Source organism: Capra hircus, chromosome 11 (genome assembly GCF_001704415.2).
Source record: "Capra hircus breed San Clemente chromosome 11, ASM170441v1, whole genome shotgun sequence".
NCBI lineage: Eukaryota > Metazoa > Chordata > Mammalia > Artiodactyla > Bovidae > Capra > Capra hircus.
This window is the reverse complement of record NC_030818.1, coordinates 19,528,814-19,552,565: the sequence shown is the minus strand read 5'-3', so window position 1 is coordinate 19,552,565 and position 23,752 is coordinate 19,528,814. Positions and strand designations below refer to the sequence as shown.

Sequence of the window (23,752 nt, the reverse complement as noted above, 5' to 3'; positions counted from 1 at the left end):
GACATGGAAACAGACTTATGGACATGAGGAGAGAGGAGGAGAGGGTGAGATGTATGGAGAGAGTAGCATGGAAACTTACATTACCATATATAAAATAGCCAATGGGAATTTGCTGTATGTCTCAAGAAACTCAAACAGGCTCTGTATCAACCTAGATGGGTGGGATAGGAAGGTAGATGGGAGGGAGGTTTAGAAGGGAGGAGATACATATATACCTTTGGCTGATTCATGTTGAGGTTTGACAGAAAACAAAATTCTGTAAAGCAATTATCCTTCAATTAAATAAATTTTAGAAAATGTTACAAAAATACTAGTTTTTATTTATCAGTGTAGCACAGGATCAAAAGGGTTAGTAATATGCTGTTAGTGAAGGTTTGAGTAAATAACACACTCATGTTGCTGATGAGCCTATAAGTTGCATCCCGAAATAGAGGAATAACTTAACACTGTCAAGAAAAATTACATATGCATTCATCTTTTGACCCAGTAAGGCATCTTTTGGAAATTTAGTCCATGGGTAAATTAAATATTTGCATGTGTCATACATGCGTATTTGTGTGTGCATGCATGAGATTCTTGAAAAGAAACGTCCAAAATGTAATAACATTGTTTGCCTTGAGTAAAGGTTGGAGTGAGATAGGGGTGATGATGGAAGTATACTTTTCACTATATATCTTTTTAATTTTTCAAATTTTGAAGCTCATGAATTTAATACCAGTACAAACTTATAGATAAGAGATGAGAGGGAATGGAGAGTTCAGACGCTTTGGAGGAATCATTACTTTTGAACCTTACAGTTTTGTGCTCTTTGTAGAGAAAGAGGCATTATTGGAGACTGGACAGCAAATGTCTTACACTGTTTCAAAACGAATCTGGATCAAAGTATTATAAGGTAAAAATTTCACATCTTTTAAAAATATGTACATTAAAATACTGTGTGTTTTCCAAATATATCCAAGTAATATTTATTAATTGTTATATTGGATTACAGCTATTACAGCTCTGTGTAACATAGTTTCTAGAAGTCACTGTTAAGTTCCTTGTAAAAGCAAGTATCCTCTACCCCTCCATTTCACCCCTTGCAACAGCCTTGCTGCCGAAGTTATTTTTGTTGTGCAGTTCTTTTTTTCTGGCCTGTCAGGTTGCTGCTGTTTTCCTTCTGAATACCAAGTGGTCCTCCATATCAGTGGATGTCTAGCCATTTTAAATAAGGGACTTGACCCTTGCATACGAAAAGACAACTAGACTATGATTTAGATTAGACTATTAGAAGTCCTTTGATTATTGCTGATCAGAAGAAGCCATTGTGGTATTCAGCATTTCTCCCATTTTCCATTTTACCTTAGACCCCAATTCCCAGATGCTTCTTTTGTCTTTTCTTTATATAATTCTCTTTGCTCGACTTGCTCCACATTTTGCCATGTCACTAATTGACACCAGAAAAAATTGTTAGTATAGCAATTGTATCAGGAAGAAAGAAAATAGAGACTAATGAATTGCTTTGAATTGGTTGGGTTTTTCTAAAGAAGTTTTCTGCTGTAGGAAGTAGACTAAAAATAAATGATTGTTAAAGTTATGGACAGACCCGGAATAGAGTGCTACACTTGTACTGACATCCTCCTTTGCTGCTGTTACTTCTGCCTCGTTCTCCTTTGGGGCCATATCTTGCAGATAGCGGCCAGTGGAGGAGTTGTTGAGTTGGCTTCCTGACAGCTGGGAAATGGCAGGTGTTGGCTATAGTAGCAACCGCCTTCTGAATCCTTTCTTTCTAATGATCTGCTACAGGCCTGAATTACTAGCTTGGTTATTCTACTCCATGCTCTCTGCCTTTGTCCTTGATGGACATGCAGATCATTCAGAGCAGATACCCTCGTAAGACTTGACTGTGTGTCCGTGTGCCACGTTCACATACTTGTGTTTGTCTTTAATGGTATTCATTAGAAATGCATATCTTTGATTGTTTAGTGTATTTGAAAAAAACCCCACATGCTCATGTTTCCTAATGCTTGGTTCTTTACTTCAGGAAATTCCACTTTCAGAAATTCTCCGCATATCTTCACCACAAGATTTCACAAGCATTTCACAAGGCAGCAACCCACACTGTTTTGAAATCATCACTGATACTATGGTATACTTTGTTGGTGAGAACAATGGGGACAGCTCTCACAATCCTGTTCTTGCTGCCACTGGAGTGGGACTTGATGTAGCACAGAGCTGGGAAAAAGCAATTCGCCAAGCTCTCATGCCTGTGACGCCTCAAGCCAGCGTCTGTACTTCTCCAGGCCAAGGGAAAGATCACAGTAAGCAATAAGCTTCTTGATGACTTTTCTCCCTTTGGTTCTTAAGCATTTTGTGGGTGCAGTTGTGTTTCTGTATTTATTTTAAGCTTCATTTTTGTAATCAATATCATTAGTTAATTGCTTTATAAAATTATGTTGGTCATAGTATGTGCTTGCAGTCCCTAGAGCGAGGCTCCAGAGTCAAGTCTGCCTGCATTTAAAGCTTGGCTCTGCTGACCTGTTGTGTGATCCTGGCAAGTACTTTGCTTTTCTGTAACAATACCTACTATATAGAGTTGTCAGCATTAAATGAAAGAGAACCAAAAGGGGTTAAGTAAGCTAATAGTGTTAGGATTGTGCTTCATGGTGGGATTTTCAGTCTGTAAAGCGTTGCAGTTCACATAGTACTTATGCGTGAAGTCAGAAATGCTGCATTTGTTTTAACTGAATTAAAACATTCAGAAACATTAAAAATATTGAAACACATTTTCTTTGCACCAACAAAATTTATAAAATAAAACCTAAATTTGTTTGAAGTTTCAAGTGGATACTTAATCACAAAGCCATAGTAAAATGTCACTTCCCTGCACCCAACCCCCCCCCCGTTGGCATTATGTCATTTATGGTGAAACAGCTTTCATTCATTAGGCAAATACATTTAAATCGAAAGAGATGTCAGTCTCTTCTTTTTCAGCTGCACTGCACAGCTTGTGGAATCTTAGTTCCCCAACCAGGGATTGAGCCCAGCAGTGAAAGCACCGAGTCCTAACCCCTGGATGGTCAGGAAATTCCCTCAACCAGTTTCTGTATGCCTTTTATTTCAGTTCAGCTATGCTGCTTTTTATACCTAAATTTGGCATTATGCTAGGCCCTGAGCTCGAATACAAAAGAAATACAGAGATTTTTAAAGACAGGAAGGGAATAGGTGCACAAAGCAGTAGAGCGCAAAAAGCAGGAGTGCGTTTCTCAAGGAGCTCAGAGACAGCTAGGGAGGTAAGTGGAGACTTCATGACAGAGGAGCCTGACTTGGACCTTGACCTCGGATCTCACGTGAGTTAGGATAGGCAGAGCTGACCTAGGGGTGTGCATGGAATTAAGGGGACATGTGATCAAAGGCATGAGGGTAATGACCACGAAAATGTTTGGTGTTGAATATTGATTCTGAAAGGGTGAATAAAATGGATAATCACAATGTTTCTTAAATTTGAGGGGATTTTAGAGCTGTCTGATATTCTAATTGGACCGTTTACCCCAGAAAATAATGCAGATACATAACACAAATTTTATATATAACTGGATTTAGGGTCCTTCTCAAGCCCATCCATGGACTCTTCCCTAGGCTTATAAGTGCCTATGGACAGACTGCAAAAGGGCTAAGGGGGAATGAAAGCCCAGTTCTGCCACTTTACTAGCTTCATGATCTTGGCCTCTTCAATTCTCTCATCTAAAAGGAGAATGATATAATAATTGCATATGATGCACTTAGCACCACTCCTGACCTAGTAGTGACACTATTACTGTGCTGCTGCTACTGCTGATGCTGCTGTCCTTATAGCAGCCAGTCTGGAGCAGAGTTCTCCTGGGAAGTGATAGAAATGAAAACTGGATGGAGTTAAGACAGTGGAGGCCTTTGAAACAAAATAAATATTGACTTAAACTAGAAAACTGGAACTACTGAAAAGCAGAGTTTTAGGCTCATTCATTTTGTTGCTGCTGTGCTTTTTTGGTCTGTTTCATTAATATTTGATTTTGGGGGTTATTTAAAGTAGACTTAATATTTTAAAATTGACTTAATATTTTAAAATGGAGTTTCCACAGCCATTTACTTATTTTTTGATGTATAGTTGCGTATATTTTCTTCTTAATGAAGTTTTATGTTTTTATATTTGGGATTATAAAAGTAATTTCGTATCTTTTCCTTTGAGTTGTCACTGAGATTCTAGATGTTTGAGAACTAGTCTCTTGCTTTACTTTTCTGATTTCCCATTTTTCTTGTCAGTTACTTCCTTTGCTTACCAAAGTAATATAGACATTTAAACTTTATAGAAATATGTAATATAATGTGAGAATCATGTTACATGTATCCCTATTCCCAATTGTATATCTCCCCTCTCAGAAAACCATTATTAATAGTTTGGTGTATATTTCTTGATTTGGGGATGGCTTGGGAAGAGGGGAGTCTATTCTATTTGTACGGTCTTGTTATATTTTTATTTTCACAAAAAAAGTCATGTTTGTTGTAAAAGATGTATGATCTTTTTACAACTTGATTTTATGAACTATTTAATATATATCATATTTCAAAATTATATGTTTATATAATTTTAATGTTTTATGACCATAATGCATACTTTCTATACATTTTTTAAACAGTATAGAAGCATATAAAAAAATCTTTGTTCCTCAACCCCAGCTCTCTCCCTCACCAGAAGTGATCATATTTTGTTTTTGATTCCTATGCCACTACCCTGAAACTTACCTTTTTAACTTAATAATATAAATAGCTTTCTGACTCAGTACTTATACAGCCCTGCATCCTTAAATGTGTAGATAGTATTCTTTTGTATGGATGTGTATTCTGTTTTACCAGTTTCCTGTTGATGGATTAGTATTGTTTATGGATAAATTTTGTTTAGTGTAATGATATTAACTGTATGTTAGCTAGTTTTTACAATTTAAGGTACTGTAATCATTCACATGTCAAAATATTTAGTATTACTAAGTTACATACTAACAGTTTTTTTCCCCATACATCATTCATTTTACAGAAGATTTGTCTACCAGTATCTCTGTATCTAATTGTCAGATCCAAGAGAATGTGGTAAGTAAATATTACAGCTAAAATATGCAGATTGGGTAATTCAGGAAAATAAAATGTGAAAGTCTTAACTAGAAAATAAGTTGATAAGCCAGAGTACTGTGCAGTTTGCCTGAAGACACTAGACTGAACTGTGGGTGATAACTTCCTGGAGGAGTTCTGCTTTATGAAGGAAACTGAGGCAGTTTCCTTTTAAATTATGAAAACACACTAGTTCAAAGAGAAGAGAGGCTACTTTCTGGGTCAGAGCAGGGAAAACTTCCTAAAGGGAGTAAAACTTGAAATATACTTAAAAAGAGTTTTGACATGAGTGCTGAGAGGATGGCGGTGAGAGAAAATTTCATGGAAGTACAGAGAAGCAGAAAATGCAAGATTTTAAGGCAGAGTGAGGACTCAGTTTAGCTGGTACATGTAGGGGTTTACATTAGGGGTCAGCATACTTTCTATAAGGGGATGGAAGTAAATATTTCAGGCTTTGCAGACCATATACAGTTACGAACTCAGCTCTGCTGCCATTGTGAGAAAGCCATAGTCAGTACATACAGGAATGAGCTTGACTGTTTTCCAGTATAAGTTTTTTGTGAACAGTTATATTTGAATTCCATATAATTTCATGTTTTACAAGATGACATTATTTTGATTTTTTTCAACCATTTAGAAATGTAAACTGTTCTTAGTTTAGGAGCCATACAGAAAGAGGCAGCAGGCTGGATTTGGCCCACAAGCCTAGTTTGCCGGCTCCTGTATTAGTTAGAAAAAAGGCTAGAAAAAGGAATCCAAAAGCTGTATATAAATGTATTTGATTCAAATCCCTCTTACTCTTCTACTTGGGGCATCCAGCTGTTACTGTTCAATAACATAAATGTTGGGTTTTCTAAGATTGTAGTAGAAACTGGATACCCAGTTGTGCTGTGGGAGATGGAGGGTTTCAGGGAGATTTGATCTGTGTGGCTCTTGTCCAGGTAGCACGTGTGCATGTGCAGTCGCTACAGTCGTGTCCGACCCTGTGGACAGCAGCCTACCAGGCTTCTCTGTCCATGGGATTTTCCAGGCAAGAATATTGGAGTGGGTTGGTAGGTAGCATAGGAACCAGATTACTGGGGAGAGAAAGAAGTTTTCTCATTTCATTTTTACAGATGAAAAGACCAAGTCCCAGGGAATTCAGCTTATTTAAGATTACCTAATTTAAATGGAAATTAGGGTTTGTGGAACTACTGATTTTTATATGCCAGGCACTAGACTTGACACTTTGTATATCTTCATAAAATTCCAGTATGATAGATGTTATTATATCTGCTTTACTAATGAGGGAATGAGGCCTTGAATAAACTTGGTTTATTCAATCCAGTGACTACCATGAGAAGGCACTGTCTGGGAATGTAACATTGAACAAAATGGGTGTAGTCCCTGGCTTCATGGAGACTATAGCACGTACCCAAATGACACCTTGACCAAGGATCTGTGGGAAGGATTGGAGAATGCTTTCTAAGAATATTCTGACAGCAGCAGCCACTAATGGGGAAAAAAAAGGAAAGGGAAGGAAGAAGATAGAGGAGTAGATATGAGTTACACATACTCTTTTCATCAGTCTTTCAAAATAAGTCTGATCTCAAAAATATAAAACTTTTGAGTTTTTCTTTCAAGTCAAAGATAGCAAGTCTCTTTAATAGTAAAGTTGGTAAAACTTTTTTCTTAATTCTTATGTTAATTTACTTTTTATAGATCACTACTTAATAAATATATTTTTTAATACAAATCATGTTTCCCCCAGTGGTGGTCTTACAGAATACATTATAGTTGTACAGTAAGAGTCATAGTAAAGTTGGTCTTTTTTAGGACAGAGAATGTCTGTATTTCATAAAGTATTTTGTGAAAAAGAAATCCCTCAGCCATAAAAACTGAAATGTATTTAAGTATTTGAATGATAAGAATCAGAGATATTGATATAGTTTCATGGAACTAATAACACTATTCTTTCCCAAATAGGACATCAGTACTGTTTACCAGATCTTTGCGGATGAGGTGCTTGGTTCAGGCCAGTTTGGTATCGTCTATGGAGGTAAGGACTTCCCTAGTGGCTCAGACGGTAAAGCGTCTGTCTACAATGCAGGAGACCCGGGTTCGATCCTTGGGTCGGGAAGATCCCCTGGAGAAGGAAATGGCAACCCCCTCCAGTACTATTGCCTGGAAAATCCCATGGATGGAGAAGCCTGGTAGGCTACAGTCCATGGGGTTGCAAAGAGTTGGACATGACTGAGCTACTTCACTTCACTTCATGGAGGTAAGCAGGTGCAGCCTTTTGCATGTTGTAGATAATGTAGAGAATTAGGAAATTTAAAAACCATCTGCCAGTTGTTAGCATGTTTTCACAATTTTGCAAGTGGTTTCTTCCTCAGAGATTAATCTGCATAATTTTAGAGAAGTCCTTTTCACTATGCTGCTGCTGCTGCTGCTGCCGCTGCTGAGTCGCTTCAGTCGTGTCCGACTCTGTGCGACCGCATAGATGGCAGCCCACCAGGCTCCTCTGTCCCTGGGATTCTCCAGGCAAGAACACTGGAGTGGGTTGCCATGTCCTTCTCCAATGCATGAAAGTGAAAAGTGAAAGTGAAGTCACTCAGTCGTGTCCGACTCTTAGCGACCCCATGGAAGTATTAATTTCTTAATTTAAATGGAAAACTTTAAAAAGAAACAGAGAATCAGAAAATTCACAATAGTTTTCATCGTTTCTTGTAGCTTACACAGAAACATGTTTGTGTGGTTTGAAGTTTATGTTGGATTCTGAGAGTTCATTTATTGAAGTATGTGCCCCACTGGTTTTCCCACACAGTTGCCCATTTGTCTGCGGTTGGCACAAATGGTGTATCAGGTCTGAACACCTGAAATCTTATCTCACTCTCTGACTTACATTGCCGAAGCCTTTTAACCTCACTGTGCTCAGTATCTTCATCAGTTTAATGGGGCTTATACAACCTGGCTTGTATATTAATTAATATGTAAAGCTACTTTACGAGTTATGATGCAAGGTAGAAAAGTAATGTTAAACCCTTTGCATTCTTCACCACGACTAGTTGGCGTTTCTGCTTGAACATTTACCCTAATATATAGTTAAATCACTCTGCAAAGAACCTAGAGTAAAATGAATTCCATGGTAGGGTTTGTATCTTGACAGAATTTCTGAAGACTAAATCACATAGTTAACTTTCATTTATTTAATAAGGTGGATTATTTTTCAGCAGACAAGTTCATTCAAATTTCCTGCTATTGCAAATAATAAAACAGCGTTTATTAGAGGCAGTTACTATAAGGGAAAATTATAGTAATTATAGGTGAGTGATGGAGAAAGAACAAAATGAGCCTGCCCCCTAAAAGAAATACAAAAGTAAATACATATCAATTTCAGTTTGTGGACAACTTCCTAATGAAACTTCTGTATTGTATGTGACATCAATTTGCATCTTCTTTCTTACCTGGACTTTTTTGAAAAATAGGAAAACACAGAAAGACTGGAAGGGATGTGGCTATTAAAGTAATTGATAAGATGAGATTCCCTACAAAACAGGAAAGTCAGCTCCGTAATGAAGTGGCTATTTTACAGGTAAAAAGTTGCTTTGTATTGGTTTTAATTTTTGATTTATGAGTTTTTAAATCCAAGTCTATCTAGTGAACTGGTAAGATTTGGTTTTTGTTTTCTTTGTTTGCATTTTATAACATTGGCTCAGTGAGAGGCCAGTGAGCTTCTGAATTGACTCCCTTTTTTTAAAAAAAGGCAAAATTACGTTACAGTAATCTAGGAGTTAAAAGGACTGACATCATGGTAGTAGGTTGTTTGGAACACATTTTCATAAGTAAAGTCTTAAATTTAAAAAGCTCAAATTTCATTCTTAACCCATCACTTCATGAACTAAAAACACTTTGATACTTCTGCCACCCCATTTCATTATAACAGTTTAATCCATCGAGCTATACTTTTAAAGATACATTGGCAACGAGTTAAATTCCATAAAATAAATTACTGTGAGTTTTTATTCTCATGTAACATGTTTATCTGTTTTGGAAGTCATCTAGAGGATTAAAAGTTAGCTTTATTTTTCTGAATACATTTAATTTATAATATGCAAATGTTTATTGAATTCATTGTGTAGCTTTTGCATGGTATTTAAGAAAATGTAATAGTTAATGCTGTCAGAGCCCTATTTGCTTGTGGGTGAAGTTCAAGAAGACACAGCCTATTGAACCTGGTGCTTCTTTGGAGAAGAAGGTAAGAAAGTTGTAAACATGTAATTAATTTTACATTTATTACATTACTGGTCACTATTACTAACACCTGCCTCACTTTTTCCCAGATGATCAGAAGATGGTGGTCTACAAGCTACCTGTGGTCCCTTCAAGGCTGCCTCCTCCTATGAAGCTACCTTTAAAATAGTCTGAACAGTAGCATTCAGACTCTGCATTAGGGTTTGAAAATATTGTTAAGAGATCTTTTTTCATATCTAATTTTGGACTCTTTCTCAATATCCAGTTTTTATGCAAAAAATAAATATTAAGGATTTATTCATAAGACTTGATTTCTCCTTGTCACTTTTTAAAATTGTATTGTAGTTGATTTACAATGTTGTGTTAATTTCTGCTATACAACAAAGTGACTCATTTATACACGCATATATATATATTCTTCTCCATTATGGTTTATCATAGGATATTGAATATAGTTCCCTGTGCTGTACAGTAGGACCTTGTTGTTTATCCATCCTATGTGTACTAGTTCGCATCTGCTAATCCCAAACTCCTAATCCATCCTTCCCCCACCCCTTTCCCCAGTCTGTTCTTTATTTCTGTGAATCTGTGTCTGTTTCATAGAAATGTTCATTTGTGTCAAACTTTAGATTCCAGATATAAGTTCTCCGTGTAACTTTGATCACAAATACAGCTCTGAACTAAATGCTGAAGCTTATTTCTCCCATGTTACCAACTGCAGATGTTAATAAAACTAAGGTTAGGAATTTGCAGGTAATATACAATGTAAACACTTTATTATTATAGCACTCTGGTTCTTTTCATTGATATTGCCTGACTAGGAACATAATTAAATAACTGTAGTATGGGGGATTTTGTTACTTTCATTTCATAAGGATGTGGTAATGTAAAATCTTTTGTTATTGCCTGAGGAGGGTAGTAAAGTAGGGGGAGAAAAGATGAAGTGCTCTCCTGGCTCCCTATGTAAATGGGAAATTCAGTATTTTCCCCTTCTCTTCTTGGAAATCACCCAGAAGCTACAAGAAAAATGACAAACAGAAAAGCATACTCTAATATAGATAGAAGAGAGTTCAGATATACAAAATAGGTATAACTTTTTCCCAAAACAGTGGAGATGGACTGGCCAGATGTAGGAAGAGGCACCACAACAAGAACTGGTTTTGCTGGCTCTTTCTGAGGTCTACAGTCATGACAGCCTCTCTGGGTTTCTCTCAGATAGAAGAAAGTGAAGGGGCATCATGACCTAGTAAGATTTAATTCAAGAGAAAACATGAAATGGATTAAGAAGGGCACTCTCAGTGGAAGAGTGCAAATCACGCTAAACCAAATGACGTCAATAACTTTAAAGGAAAACTAGTGACCATACAGGGAGGAACAGACAAATACATAAAAGTCCATGACAGATGAAGTAGACAAAGCTAAGTAAGAACAGAAGAGGCCTAAACATTATAAGGTAGATCTAACCAGTTTATATTGAACTCTGTACCCACAAATAAATAAATACTTTATTAGCTAAAAAACGTTTTTTATCTTAATGTACTAAAACTGCAAATATATTATAAAACTGGGGGAAAAAAATCTCCCACCACCTGAAAAAACTTTTTAAAGTCTTAATTCTTGAATCAGAGAGCAAAATCATGACCCAAGTATTTAGAAAATAATTGTGAAAATACTGTTTATCAGAGCTTTTAAACTCCTAATAGAAATGTCAAATACTTAATGAGGAAGGAATGAAAATAAATGAACTGAGTCCAACTCCAGTTAAAGGATGAACAGTCAACCTAAGGAAAACAGAATTAACAAAGATAAAACTGGAAGTTAATAAATTTAGTACAGTAAACCCAAAAGCTGGTTAGCTATGTGGGTGGGATAGCAACAAACTAAGTGTCCAACTGAATCAAAATACAAGAAAATACAAAAACATTTTGGGAGGATGATCACAAATACTGAAAAAAATTAAGGAAATCTTAAGATACTGTCTTGGTGGCTCAGCTGGTAAAGAATCCGCCTGCAGTGCGGGAGACCTGGGCTCGATCCCTGGGTTGGGAAGATCCCCTGGAGAAGGGAAAAGCTACCCACTCCAGTATTCTGGCCTGGAGAATTCCGTGGACTGTATAGTCCATGGGGTCACAAACAGTTGGACACAACTGAATGACTTTCACTCACTAAGATACTATCTTGTGCAACTCTATTTAGATAAACTTGAAAGCCTGGAGAAAATGATTAATTCTATGAAACTATAATTTACCAAAACACACTCCAGAGGAAATAGGACATTAAACAAATAGAAAAAAGTTGTTAATTATGTTACAGTATAGTTCTGTTGTTGTGTGTTCATGCATATGTTCTCAAGGATGGCAGGGGTTGGGGGTGAGAAACTTGAGAGGTGATTTGACTGCAGTGTATAGGGGACAGCCAGCCACACTTATAGCTCTAAGTTGATCGGAGTTAGGACATTTTGAATCTTCTGGTTACTGCCATTATCATGCCCCACCACTGGGGTATTTCACTTTGTCTACTGTAAGATTGTGTCACTTTTTATTTTGCCACCTGGAACACCACCATTAAATTGTTCTAAGCTGATTATAAACAATATTTACTTTTTTCTTGCTGTGCATTTTCTAAACACTTCTAAAACACCAACCATGATTCAGAAGTTAAGCTAAAATGGACTAAGACACGGTCTCTGCTGTCAGTACTGTACTAGCGAGTAAGATAGTACACATGTAATACAGTACCGCAGGATAAGCACCGCTTCGTGGAGAGTGCAGGGGCAGCTGCTACAGTAGTCCAGAAGAGAGTCAGTGTGAGCAAAAATTGAGCCATTACAACGGGAACTGAGAATGGTGGATTCAAAACACAGTTGAGACATGGGGCCCAACTTCACACAGGCTGGAAAAACGTTTGCCCTCTTGGCATAATTAGATATCCACAGTGTGAGAAAAAAAGCATAAGAAAAAACTATTTCTGTTAATAAGGATTAAAACATTTAATCACTTGGGCCAGTATTTAAGAACATTTAAGTTTGAATAAGAAAAATGAAACCCGGTTATTGAAGATACTAAAATTCATCCAGAAATTTAGATTTATGTCCAGAAATAAAGAACCATTAAATGTTTTTGAGGATGGCTGGCTTCTCAAATTCACTTTTGAGGAAGTTTTGTTTAATACCAGTAAGATAGTTTGCTTTTTTTTTAACTATCACATTCAGCTTTGTGTTTTTCAAACCTGTGAGCCTGAAAGTGAAAGCCACTAAGTCATGTCCAACTCTTGGTGACCCCATGTACTATACAGTCCATGGAATTCTCCAGGCCAGAATACTGGAGTGGATAGCCTTTCCCTTCTCCAGGGGATCTTCCCAACCCAGATTTCCTGCATTGCAGGTGAATTCTTTATGAGCTGAGCCACAAGGGAAGCCCAAGAATACTGGAGTGGGTAGCCTATCCCTTCTCCAGCAGATCTTCCCGACCCAGGAATCAAACTGGGGTCTTCTGTATTGCAGGTGGATACTTTACCAACTGAGCTATCAGTGAAGCCCCAACCTGTGAGCCTAATAGTGCTTGAGAAAAATCGGGTGATGGTGGTAGAGATGTTGAACCTGAAATAGGGAAGACCAAATCAAGATATAATATGAGATCAGGACTTAGATAAATAACTACCTTAAAGACAAAGCCACCTGTTGAGCCAAGACCTTTACAAACAGCCCTGAAGAACCAAATCTCTGTGTAATTGGCTAAAACTTTGATTGGCAGTTGGTGCCTGTTTGTGGATAACATAAAGTTAGAATACCATCAGAAGATTAAAAAGATGAGAAGAAAGGAAAAGCAGTAATGGACAAGGGTAGTTATATAATCAAACTGGGAAAACATTCTTTCCCTTCCCGTGCGTCTTTTCTTCAGTACAGAAGTTTGAAAATCAAACTCCATGATCCTTTTTATTTTGTTTGCTTTTATTTTTCTGAACTATCTTTTGTGCCATTATTCCATACAGTTAATTGCAGTACATTGGTAGATATTTGCATAGTAAAACTTTACCCAGGTTGGTCACATGATGTTCTGCAACCCTTCAGAATTTGCACCATCCTGGGATTGTAAACCTGGAATGTATGTTCGAAACCCCGGAACGAGTTTTTGTAGTGATGGAAAAGCTACATGGAGATATGCTGGAAATGATTTTATCTAGTGAGAAAAGTCGACTTCCAGAACGAATAACTAAATTCATGGTTACACAGGTATTTTAAACTTTTTTTTTTTTTTTTTGAAACTAGAGAAAAATTAAGGACTATGAGAAATAGTAGTGCTTTTCACATATTGGGATATTGTGGGTGTTGTTACTTTGAAGAAGACAATAACACAGTTAAATCTTGATGAACTGTAATGGACTTTTCAAATTATTACACCATTCGGGGGGTCCAGTTAGGAGTTAGCTGTGACTTTTCCAGGAACAGAAAAAAATTCTCTTTTCTTCAATAACAGATACTTGTTGCTTTGAGGAATCTGCATTTTAAGAATATTGTGCACTGTGATTTAAAGCCAGAAAATGTGCTGCTCGCATCAGCAGAGCCGTTTCCTCAGGTGAGCTATTCTCCAGAGCCTTTTTAAAGTATGGTTTTGAGTATCTGTGTGACAGCATTATGAAGCACACATGTAATGCAAGGCAGTGCTGTAGGTTCAGTTCATAACTACAGAAATAAAGTTTTCAGCTTGTAACTACCGGGGAGGATTTAGACCTGACTAATTTGAGTTGAGACTTTATGAATTACTGATATATTGTTTATTTTCATGAAGACTTTTTACACCTGATGACTTTTTAGACCAGTTCTTAAGGAGTCATTTTTTGTGATTTGTGCACAGTTCACCACTCCCCTGTGGTTTGGGAATGAAGTAGGAAGAGGTAGCCTTGGTTGGTGTTTGGTCCTCAGGACAAATTCCGTATGAAATAAACTGAGAGATAATCCTGAAATGGGAAGATGAGATTTTGGCTGAGGCAGGCAGCCAACGCTTCCTCTTTGGAGTACTGTATTTCAAACATTCTCAGCAAAACCCATGGAAGAATTACATTTCCCATCACCACTGGGGCTCACATACGTATGATGATAATGTGTCTCCTGCATGTGATACACACATTTTGTTTTTTACTTGGTTAAATTTTATTTCATTAAAACGTGTTCATCTTGATTCAGATTTATCTCATAACTTAAAAAATGGTTCTTAACCCAAAGTCTGAATCATTTATCCTAAGGACTATACATTGGTGGTGCCTGTGAATGTTTCTCATGACTGTCATCAACTCGAATAATTTATTTCCAAGTTATTGTTTATGTGCACTTATTTAAAAAACAATTAGACAAGAGGCTAGAATAAGGGCAACAGATGACTATTCAGTTGGTAAATACAACTCAGATTGTCTTTCAAAGAAAGATATTTTTAAAAATTATTCAACTCTTTTACATTTAAGGAAGTAATCATATTCCTCTTAGAATGCATATGAGAATAAAAGTAATCCCCTGTCTCTATGAGGTCAAAAAGGTGCCATGAGCATTGATGCTATATTTTAAATAAAGTGCTTCCATATATTATTTCATTTGATCTACAAAGGAGTATGGGCAAAGGATGCACACCCCTCCAGCTAAGGTTAAAACTCGAACCTTCTGACCTCCATTAGGATCAAAGGGAAAATAATGTCATTTGATACCCTTTTTTTTTTAAATCAAATGCCAGCCATGGCCACTCTTTTTTCAGTTGCCAAACGGCCAAGTCATCTTTATCAAAATATTAGATGAAATATGGCATTTAATGAGGGGGAAAAGAGGGTTCACATTTCTTCATGGTTGATAATCCTATTCTTCAAATAGGATTTGAATCTCAGAGGAAGTAGCCAAATTCAGTAATGACACAAAACAACATCATAAAAACATGTATGAAGCTCCATCTTTGCTTTCCAGTCATTATGTGTATCACTGGTTTTGAGAGGCCAAATCCCCCATCTCTCAGTTCATCTTAACGTTTTTAGTGAAGACATTTTGTGAATCTGGGCATTTCCCTCAGGGAAGTACTTGGCATTTGCTGTTCAGCATGGACGTATCCTTAATCACCAGAATTAGAACCTCTGCTAGAGGAATAGGCAGCAAGCTCATTATATTTCCAGAGCTTTCTTTCCAAAAGATCATGGTAGTGACTATGGCTACCCTCCATAACTCTTTAAATCTAAACATCTAACTAGCAATCTTTTGTTCCATAGTCATAGAAAAGCTACTCTTAATTCTTTCAAGCAATCTCTAGTATTACTCTCTTACTGGCCACATTAATAGTTATCTTTTAACTCACCTGAGCTGGTGTGTATATACTTGCCAATATATAGTGACCTTGGGAAGAGAGATTCTAGGGTTAAGTAAAATAAAGGGTAAGTTTTTAAATATTATAACTTAGCTTTTCATTTAGCAAACACTTGAGTACCTTTATACAGGCACTGTGAGGCCACTGAGGATTTAAAAATAATTCCTGCTTACAGATGATAGAAAGGGGTCTCCTTAAAAGCTAAATGATAAATGATCGGCACCCTCCATTTCATCAAAAATGATGAGCACTGATAACACCAGTCTGGTATTTGGCATTCTGGAAGCTAAACTTCAAAAGTGATTGTTTGAAATGAGCACTTAGCAAAGTTCTTCATACTGTTAGTAATGGATCATAGGGTTATAAATATCTTCCTTTTGGGAAAAGGGTATTTTACAATTTCCGTATGTATGATCTTTTGACATTCATAATCAATACAGTTGGCAAATGTGTTTAAATGATTCCATATCATATTTAGGGACAGGTATGTATAAATAAATTGATATATATTTTTTAATCTATATCAATAATATAAAATTAACATCATCTTTAATTTCCAGGTGAAGCTGTGTGACTTTGGGTTTGCACGCATCATTGGTGAAAAGTCATTCAGGAGATCTGTGGTAGGAACTCCAGCATACTTAGCCCCTGAAGTTCTTAGGAGCAAAGGTTACAACCGTTCTCTAGATATGTGGTCAGTGGGAGTTATCGTCTATGTGAGCCTCAGTGGCACATTTCCTTTTAATGAAGATGAAGATATAAATGACCAAATCCAGAATGCTGCATTTATGTACCCACCAAATCCATGGAGAGAGATTTCTGGTGAAGGTAAAAAAAAAAAAATTTAATTTTTGGTCTGTGCCTTAGTTTAAAAACCTTCATGGTTCCAAATCACCCTGTTTTGACATCTCTTTTTAATATTTCCCATTCATCTTCCAAATTCAACTATTTATCATTGTTTCAAGAATACTTCCTTTTATATATCGTTTCTTTATCTTGCTAATAGTTTCCAGGCAGGGCACTGATCCAGGTCCCAACTGCCTCATTTCCAGACTACTGAAACAGCTTTTTAATTGTCCTCCCCAGTCACCACTGCCAAGTCCATCTTCTGAAAATGCTCCTTTCATCTAACTGTGCTCCCAGACACCTCAGCCTCCCTGTAACCAGGCTGCATCTGTAGGTCTCTGTGATGCGGCCCAAGTTCTCACCTTCTGGTCTCATCTGCTACTACTGCCTGCACGAGCTGCTTTCAGCCGTTTGCTGCATTTTGCCTGACCTCTCCCCTGCCTACTCTGCTCCTTGCTGTCGGAACCCTTCCAGCCCTTGAGAGATCCCTGATCTTGTGGCTCATCTGTGAAGTCTTCTCTGAACTCCTCCAAACTGTATGATCTACTTAGGCTACTAGTTGGGCCTATTTTTCCTGAAAAAAATCTTATCTTTTCATAGTCACTTTTCTTATCTTCACCACAAAACATTTTTTAAAATTCTGCCAAGTATGAGACCTAATCATAGGGATTAATAAAACTGGGAAAAGTTTGAGGGACAACATGTAAATAGTAGGCTTACTTGTTAATGAAGAGATCTGATGGAAGAAGTATATATGAGGGATTGGGGATGTTGCCAAAGTCACCTTAGAGCCCCTTGGACAGTGTGGTCTATAGACCTCTTACATCAGAATCACTTGGTGAGGTTATTAAAAAGACCCCCGGCTCCGTCCCTAAGACTCAGACTCACTAGCTGTACTGCTACTCAGGAATGCATTTTAGTAAACACTCTGAATGATCCTGATGCACATAGCAGACTGCCATTTAAGGAACAATGGATATTTAGAATATAGGGAAACTAGTACTTAAAATACTTTGGGGAGAAAAAACAGGGTGAAAAAAATCTAGAAGATTTTGACTGGTATGACGGTATATAGAACTAGAAATAGTATAAGTCACTAGTTTGGCTCATCCCTGGATGCAGACCTTAGTAACAATTGCCTTGTTACATAAGGATATTGTCAGTGTGTAGTTACATGGTTGCTTTGGTTTTGTAGTTAGCCCACTTCTCCAAATAACTGGATAAAATATGCATGCTAAGACCTCACCACATACACCAAAATACCATGAACTTATTAAAAACCTGTTAAGTATGAACTTTCGGTAAGAAGTTATTGCCTCACTATAACTACGTCTGCAGGAGCAAGGCAAGGGCTTTGGCTGTTTTCCAGACCAAGCCCAAGACTAGAGAACAGCATAGCATCCTTGTGGAGGAAAAAACAACAGCAAAGCAAGACTGTAAAGAGAGTCTTTTATTCATTTTTAAAAGTAATTGTTAATTCTTAGCACATAAAAGCACCATTCTGAGCCCTTTGTGTGTATTAAGTTTATTTCATCTTCTCAACTACTTCATTTTACAGATGAGCAAACAGGCATAGTGCAGTTTAGTAACTGACCCCATGTCACACACAGTAACAACTTGGGCTTAGGCAGGCGGGCTCCAGTCTATACTTTTAACTTGTATTCTGTACTATCTCCTTAATAAACCAGGTACACTGAATTCAGTAAATATTTATCAGTCACTAATATGTTAGTTTAAAGGCTATGTCCTTGAGAAGCAAAAATCCTCAACCCTATATTTCTATGGATTGAACTGCCTTCTAGGCAGAGTCACAGGTTTGAGGTGGTCAGTGCTCAGATTCACATATCTAATTTTGTCTTTTCCCTTAGCAATTGATTTGATAAACAACCTACTTCAAGTGAAGATGAGAAAACGTTACAGCGTAGACAAATCTCTTAGTCATCCCTGGCTGCAGGTAAAAACAATGTATTTCTCTTTGGCAATCTTCATTTGAGCAGTTCATGGTGATCTGTCTTACTTAATGAAACCACTCTTCAAAGATCATCAGATTCTGCGTGTCTTAGGGCCTTATGGTGTTTATTTCACCTTTTTGTAAGGTGAGCATAACACACTATATTGTCAAATATATTTTATTTTTAAAATGTAAGTGTAAACCTTTTGGTTTTGAAAAGATCAGATATGCCATTTTAAATGTTTGGTTTAATTCCCCTAAAAGCCATTGCATAGATTTATCAAAAGATACCCCCAAACTTCAGACTAGAGAGAAGCTTTAGAACAATTACTGTAAAGGGAATGAGGGATATAAGTAACTTTAGAACAAATGTAATCATAATTAATCTCAGCAACTATTAAATTATCCTGATAACAGAGTCTAAGCACCTTTCCCCTGTTTTGAGGAGTAAGGGGTAATCAGATTAATAGTTATTATTAACCACCACTTTTTAATTTTAGAAGAGTTACTTCCTTCATGAGACTAAATCTGAAAAAGTTTCTGTAACATTGCTAACCTAAATTATTACAAATGGAACTTATTGTATAGCTAGTATTTGAAATGGCAACCCACTCCAGTATTCTTTTCTGGAGAATCCCAGGGACACAGGAGCCTGGTGGGCTGCTCTCTGTGGGGTCGCACAGAATCGGACACTACTGAAGCAACTTAGCAGCAGCAGGGGGTAGGGGTTATCAACTACATAACTAGGGTGCTAAGCAAAAAGAACAAGTTCACAGTATTTTGTTTCTTTTACTGTTCATAATCTTCATTTTTTTCCCCTAGGACTATCAGACTTGGCTTGACCTTAGAGAATTTGAAACTCGCATTGGTGAACGTTACATTACACACGAAAGTGACGATGCCCGCTGGGAAATACATGCGTACACACACAACCTTGTATACCCAAAGCACTTCATTATGGCCCCCAATCCAGATGACATGGAAGAAGATCCTTAGTTATCAGTGAGCTAACTTCAATAAGGAAGCGTTTCATGTTATGGACTGGTATTTTGCTGCATAACTGTTGTTCTTTGTATGCTGTCATCTGAAAGGATGCAAAGATACGGAAAACATAAGGAATCACTGACACCGATACTGTAGTTCATACTGAGTAGGTACAAGAGGGGAAACTGAGTCATAAAAACACATAATGGAATCCAAGATGAAGCTTTTCATAAACCTTTACAACATAAGCAATAACTGGTTTTTGTATTTTTTCCTAATCGTTCATTTTCGTACAATAGTGGCACTTAATTCATCTTCCCTTTCCTGTTCTTACATTATTTTTTTAAAAAAGGAGTAAAAAGGCAAGCTAGAGTCCAGTTATTGCATAACTTGATCAAATCATACAAGAGTTATTGCACAGTTTATAACTAAACAGATCTGCATTTATGAGATGACTGAGAGGCTACCAACATGCCATTTCCTATAGACTTTAAACATTTGTTTAACTGACCACAGAGGCACTGAGGGGTTTTTCCTAGATGCCCAGAAAGGAAGTGCTGAACTTGTTTACCCTTGTCTTTTAGGTCAGTTAAACTTCAAAACAATAGTATCGCTCTAACTTCTTTGGGGTTGAAATTCTGAATATGCTTTTCAGAACATGAAAAGTTGTTACCTTTTGTCTGTATGTTGCAACAGCCCCTAAGATTATTTGGGACAACTGACACACAAAACCAGGAGGAGGAACTGCTGGTCTCAGTGCTGAGTTGTTGCATACGTCCTCCTACAGTTCAGCTCTGCTGCTGAATAGTCACATTCCCATTGATGCTGTTGTGATGCCACCATTAGATTCCAACATTTAATGGGTACAGATCTGAGCTCTAATCACACAATTTCTCTTTACACGGGACTGTATAATTTGAGGAAGAAAATTAAATACATGCCAAAAGCAGCAACAGTGCAGGGCCAGTTAATGCTACAGGAAATAACAACAAACAGTACTCTTTTCTTCTTCCCTTAGCTTATTGCAAGGCTTTACAGATATCCGGAATGTTTTTAAATCAATTATTTTAAGCAGTTTAGGGGAGTGGGTGGGGTGCAGCATGAAACAGTTTATAAAGAGTAGGGCTGTATTATCAGCTGAGCAAATGAAAGAATGAAATAAGCATTTTTAAAAACACTGCAGCTCCAGCAGCCAGCTAAACAGTTTTTGTACCCTAACATATTCAAGAGGTTAGACTTTTTCATAGCTTTTAAAAGTTACTAATAGTTTCCCCCCAAAAAAGTTAAAGATCTAGGACTATCCACTTATAGAAAATATAGGGGCTCTGTGCTTCTTGATTCCTAAATAATCACTGTGAATGTTTTCTTTCCCCTCCAAAAAGAACAAAAGATGTGAAGCCCAAAAATCTGGCTCCACTCTTAAACTATGTTGACCTCGGCAGGTGACAACCTGGCTGAGCTTTGAGCTCCTCAATCTATAAAATAAAGGTTATAATTCTTGCCTCTGTCTTCCTCAGTATTGTTGTGAAGATCAGGTATTTATAAGCTAAAAGTTATAAAAGTGTTAACTATCACTGCCCATGGAATTTGCGATAGCAAAAGAAAAGAATGTTCTTGTGAACATAACGAGAGCGCCTTCCGAGATCCCTGAAGCCACTCCCTTGTGTAGGGCCAAAAATGCCCTTGAGAGAATGAAAGCAAACACCAGTGCTCCTCTGTTCTGAGCTCTTTACATGTTTTCCCCTCACAGTAGACATGGATAAGTCATTTCAAACTTTGTCTCACAGATAAGGAAAGTGAGGCCCAGGAAAATTAACTAGCTGCCTAAGGTCACACAGTTAGGATGTGGGTTTGAATCCAGGCAGTGTGTCTCCAGAGTCGTCCTTACTCTAACCATTCTGCTATACTGCCTACCATTAGATATTCCCAGAAGACATTCCACAGTGTCTCAGTATTTCATTCTCATACAGGAATTTCACCTTCATACAGGAATTTTAAAAACTAAAAGCAAATTAATTATGCAAAACCTTTGGGAAATGTTTTTTCCCTGTGATACGGGGTAACTTCCCCTAATTTCTCTAAGTCTGTTTATACAATCAGTGTGCTCAAATGAAGTAATTTCTGAGTCACTAGGCACCCTATTGTGGTTTTACTGCGTAAGATAAAAATTAACTGGAATGCTGTTTGCTATACTTATATAATAAAACTTTACAAGCCATAAAATTAATTGCACTCTTTGTTTTTGTTATTGAGAAGTTTTCTTAGAAAAAATTGTAAAGGCACTGTCAGATAATTTAGAATTGAGTAATTTTCTCCAGTTACTGTATAACCTGCATAACCTTTTTTGTCTTGAAGTCATCATGTTTGTATAAGAAATAATTGTTAGAAACATTTGATAATGTATACAAAGTCTATAATGACATTGTTTAGTACATTTTTAATTATATCCCACTTTTTGTAAATATCCTCAAAGAAGTTTGATAATAAAATGTATTTCCATATCACTGTACTTTTCCATGTGAAAACCTGAGCTAGTAGAGGTATCCAAAGAATATTGTATTTGGTTGTGTTATCTTCCCAGGCTTTGGTAAGAGAACTGTTTCAGAAATAGTATTTGTAAATGAAACTAATGCTATATTTAAGAACACAGATTTTTTTTATCTGACTAAAATAAAAAACAACTCATTATTACAATTTCATACAAACTTTGAGGTAATTACCTCGAGGTCTCATTTATTCAAAGTTTGGAATAATTAAAAGCTTTTCAGAAACTACCATCAAATATTCAACTGTTGCAACTGCCAAAAGACTTAAGTTAATTTACATTTTTCCAGGTTTTAAGAAGCACTGGCTAACTCTTTCCCCTTAATCATGAAAACTATTAAGTAATTGGGAACGGCCAACTATGGACATTTTCATTCAACACTCTGCCAGTGAACTTCCAATATAGTTAAGCTATAAATTGAAGACATATAACTAACATTCTTTTCTTTTAATCTCTCAAATTTGTGTGGCTATGAATATAATTCTTCAGAAAGTCCATGTCTGGTATTATTAAAGTTCTGTGAACCAAAAGAATGGGAACTTACAGAAATAAATCTTGACAGTTATCCGAAAATGAGAGAATTAACTAATTTTAGAAAATTATTCCTCCTAAGTAGTCTGCATTTACTCTCATTCATATTTTAAGTACCTGTCAGGTTGACTGGTTTTACTGTGACTTTAAAAAAATTTTTTTAACTTTGTTTTTAATTTTATTTTGTTTTTAATTAAAAAATTCACAGAAGCATATTATAAAAAATTCAGATACCAAAAAGGAGGACAAATTAAAAAAGACTCTTCTCACCCCTCAAACCAGACTGGCAAATTTCATAGTGATTATTGGGCGTTCATAGCAAATATAAGGCCTACCTCAAAAAAAAAAATTTCAAGTAAACAACCTAATCTACCATCTAAAGGAATTAGAAAAGGAACAAAGCCCAAACTTAGCATATGGAAGGAAATAAGACAGGAAATATAAAGTCCAGAAAACAATAGAAAACATCAATGAACCAAGCACTTGTTTTTTGAAAAGATAAAATTGATACATCTTTAGCCAGGCTTATTGAGAAGTGGAGAAGGCGATGGCAACCCACTCCAGTACTCTTGCCTGGAAAATCCCAGGGACGGGGGAGCCTGGTGGGCTGCCGTCTCTGGGGTCACACAGAGTCAGACACAACTGAAGCGACAGCAGCAGCAGCAGCACCACTGAAAAGAAAGGACCCAAATAGAATAAATGAAAGAGGAGAACTACTAGAGATACAAAAAAAACAGAATACCACAAATAGTTATATGCCAACAAATCAGACAACCTAGAAGAAATGCACAAATTTTTAGAAACTTACCCCACCAAGACTGAATCAAGACAATCTGAACAGACCAATCATTGGTGGCGAAATTGAATTTGTAATTAATAAAAAACCCAGCAAACCAAAACTCCAGGCTTCACAAAGGAATTCTAAACATAAAGAAAAGCTAATACCTATCCTCAAACTATTCCAGTAACAGAATGGAATACTCCCAGATTGATTCTACAAGGCCACGATTTCCCTTGTACCAAAACAGATAAAGACTACAAAAGAAAATTACAGGCCACTATCTCTGATGAATAAAGACACAAAAATCCACACAGAGTAGCAAACTGAATCCAACAGTATACCAGGATCAAGTGGGAGGTACTCCAGGGACACAAGAATAGTTCATTATTTGCAGATCATTCAGTGTGATCAACGTTAATAGAAGGATT

At 36.8% G+C, this 23,752-nt stretch overlaps 1 protein-coding gene across 1 annotated transcript in view; it reads left to right on the top strand.

Moving 5' to 3' along the window:
- PRKD3 (protein kinase D3) overlaps nt 1-22,895 on the top strand; it is an 86,496-nt gene extending 63,601 nt beyond the window's left edge. The window contains exons 10-19 of the mRNA XM_018055130.1: nt 815-892; nt 2,024-2,300; nt 5,048-5,100; nt 7,084-7,156; nt 8,586-8,692; nt 13,421-13,582; nt 13,827-13,925; nt 16,247-16,514; nt 18,401-18,486; nt 19,306-22,895. Coding sequence (XP_017910619.1) covers nt 815-892; nt 2,024-2,300; nt 5,048-5,100; nt 7,084-7,156; nt 8,586-8,692; nt 13,421-13,582; nt 13,827-13,925; nt 16,247-16,514; nt 18,401-18,486; nt 19,306-19,479 — 1,377 coding nt within the window. The 3' untranslated portion in view covers nt 19,480-22,895. The remainder of the gene's footprint in view (nt 1-814; nt 893-2,023; nt 2,301-5,047; nt 5,101-7,083; nt 7,157-8,585; nt 8,693-13,420; nt 13,583-13,826; nt 13,926-16,246; nt 16,515-18,400; nt 18,487-19,305) is intronic.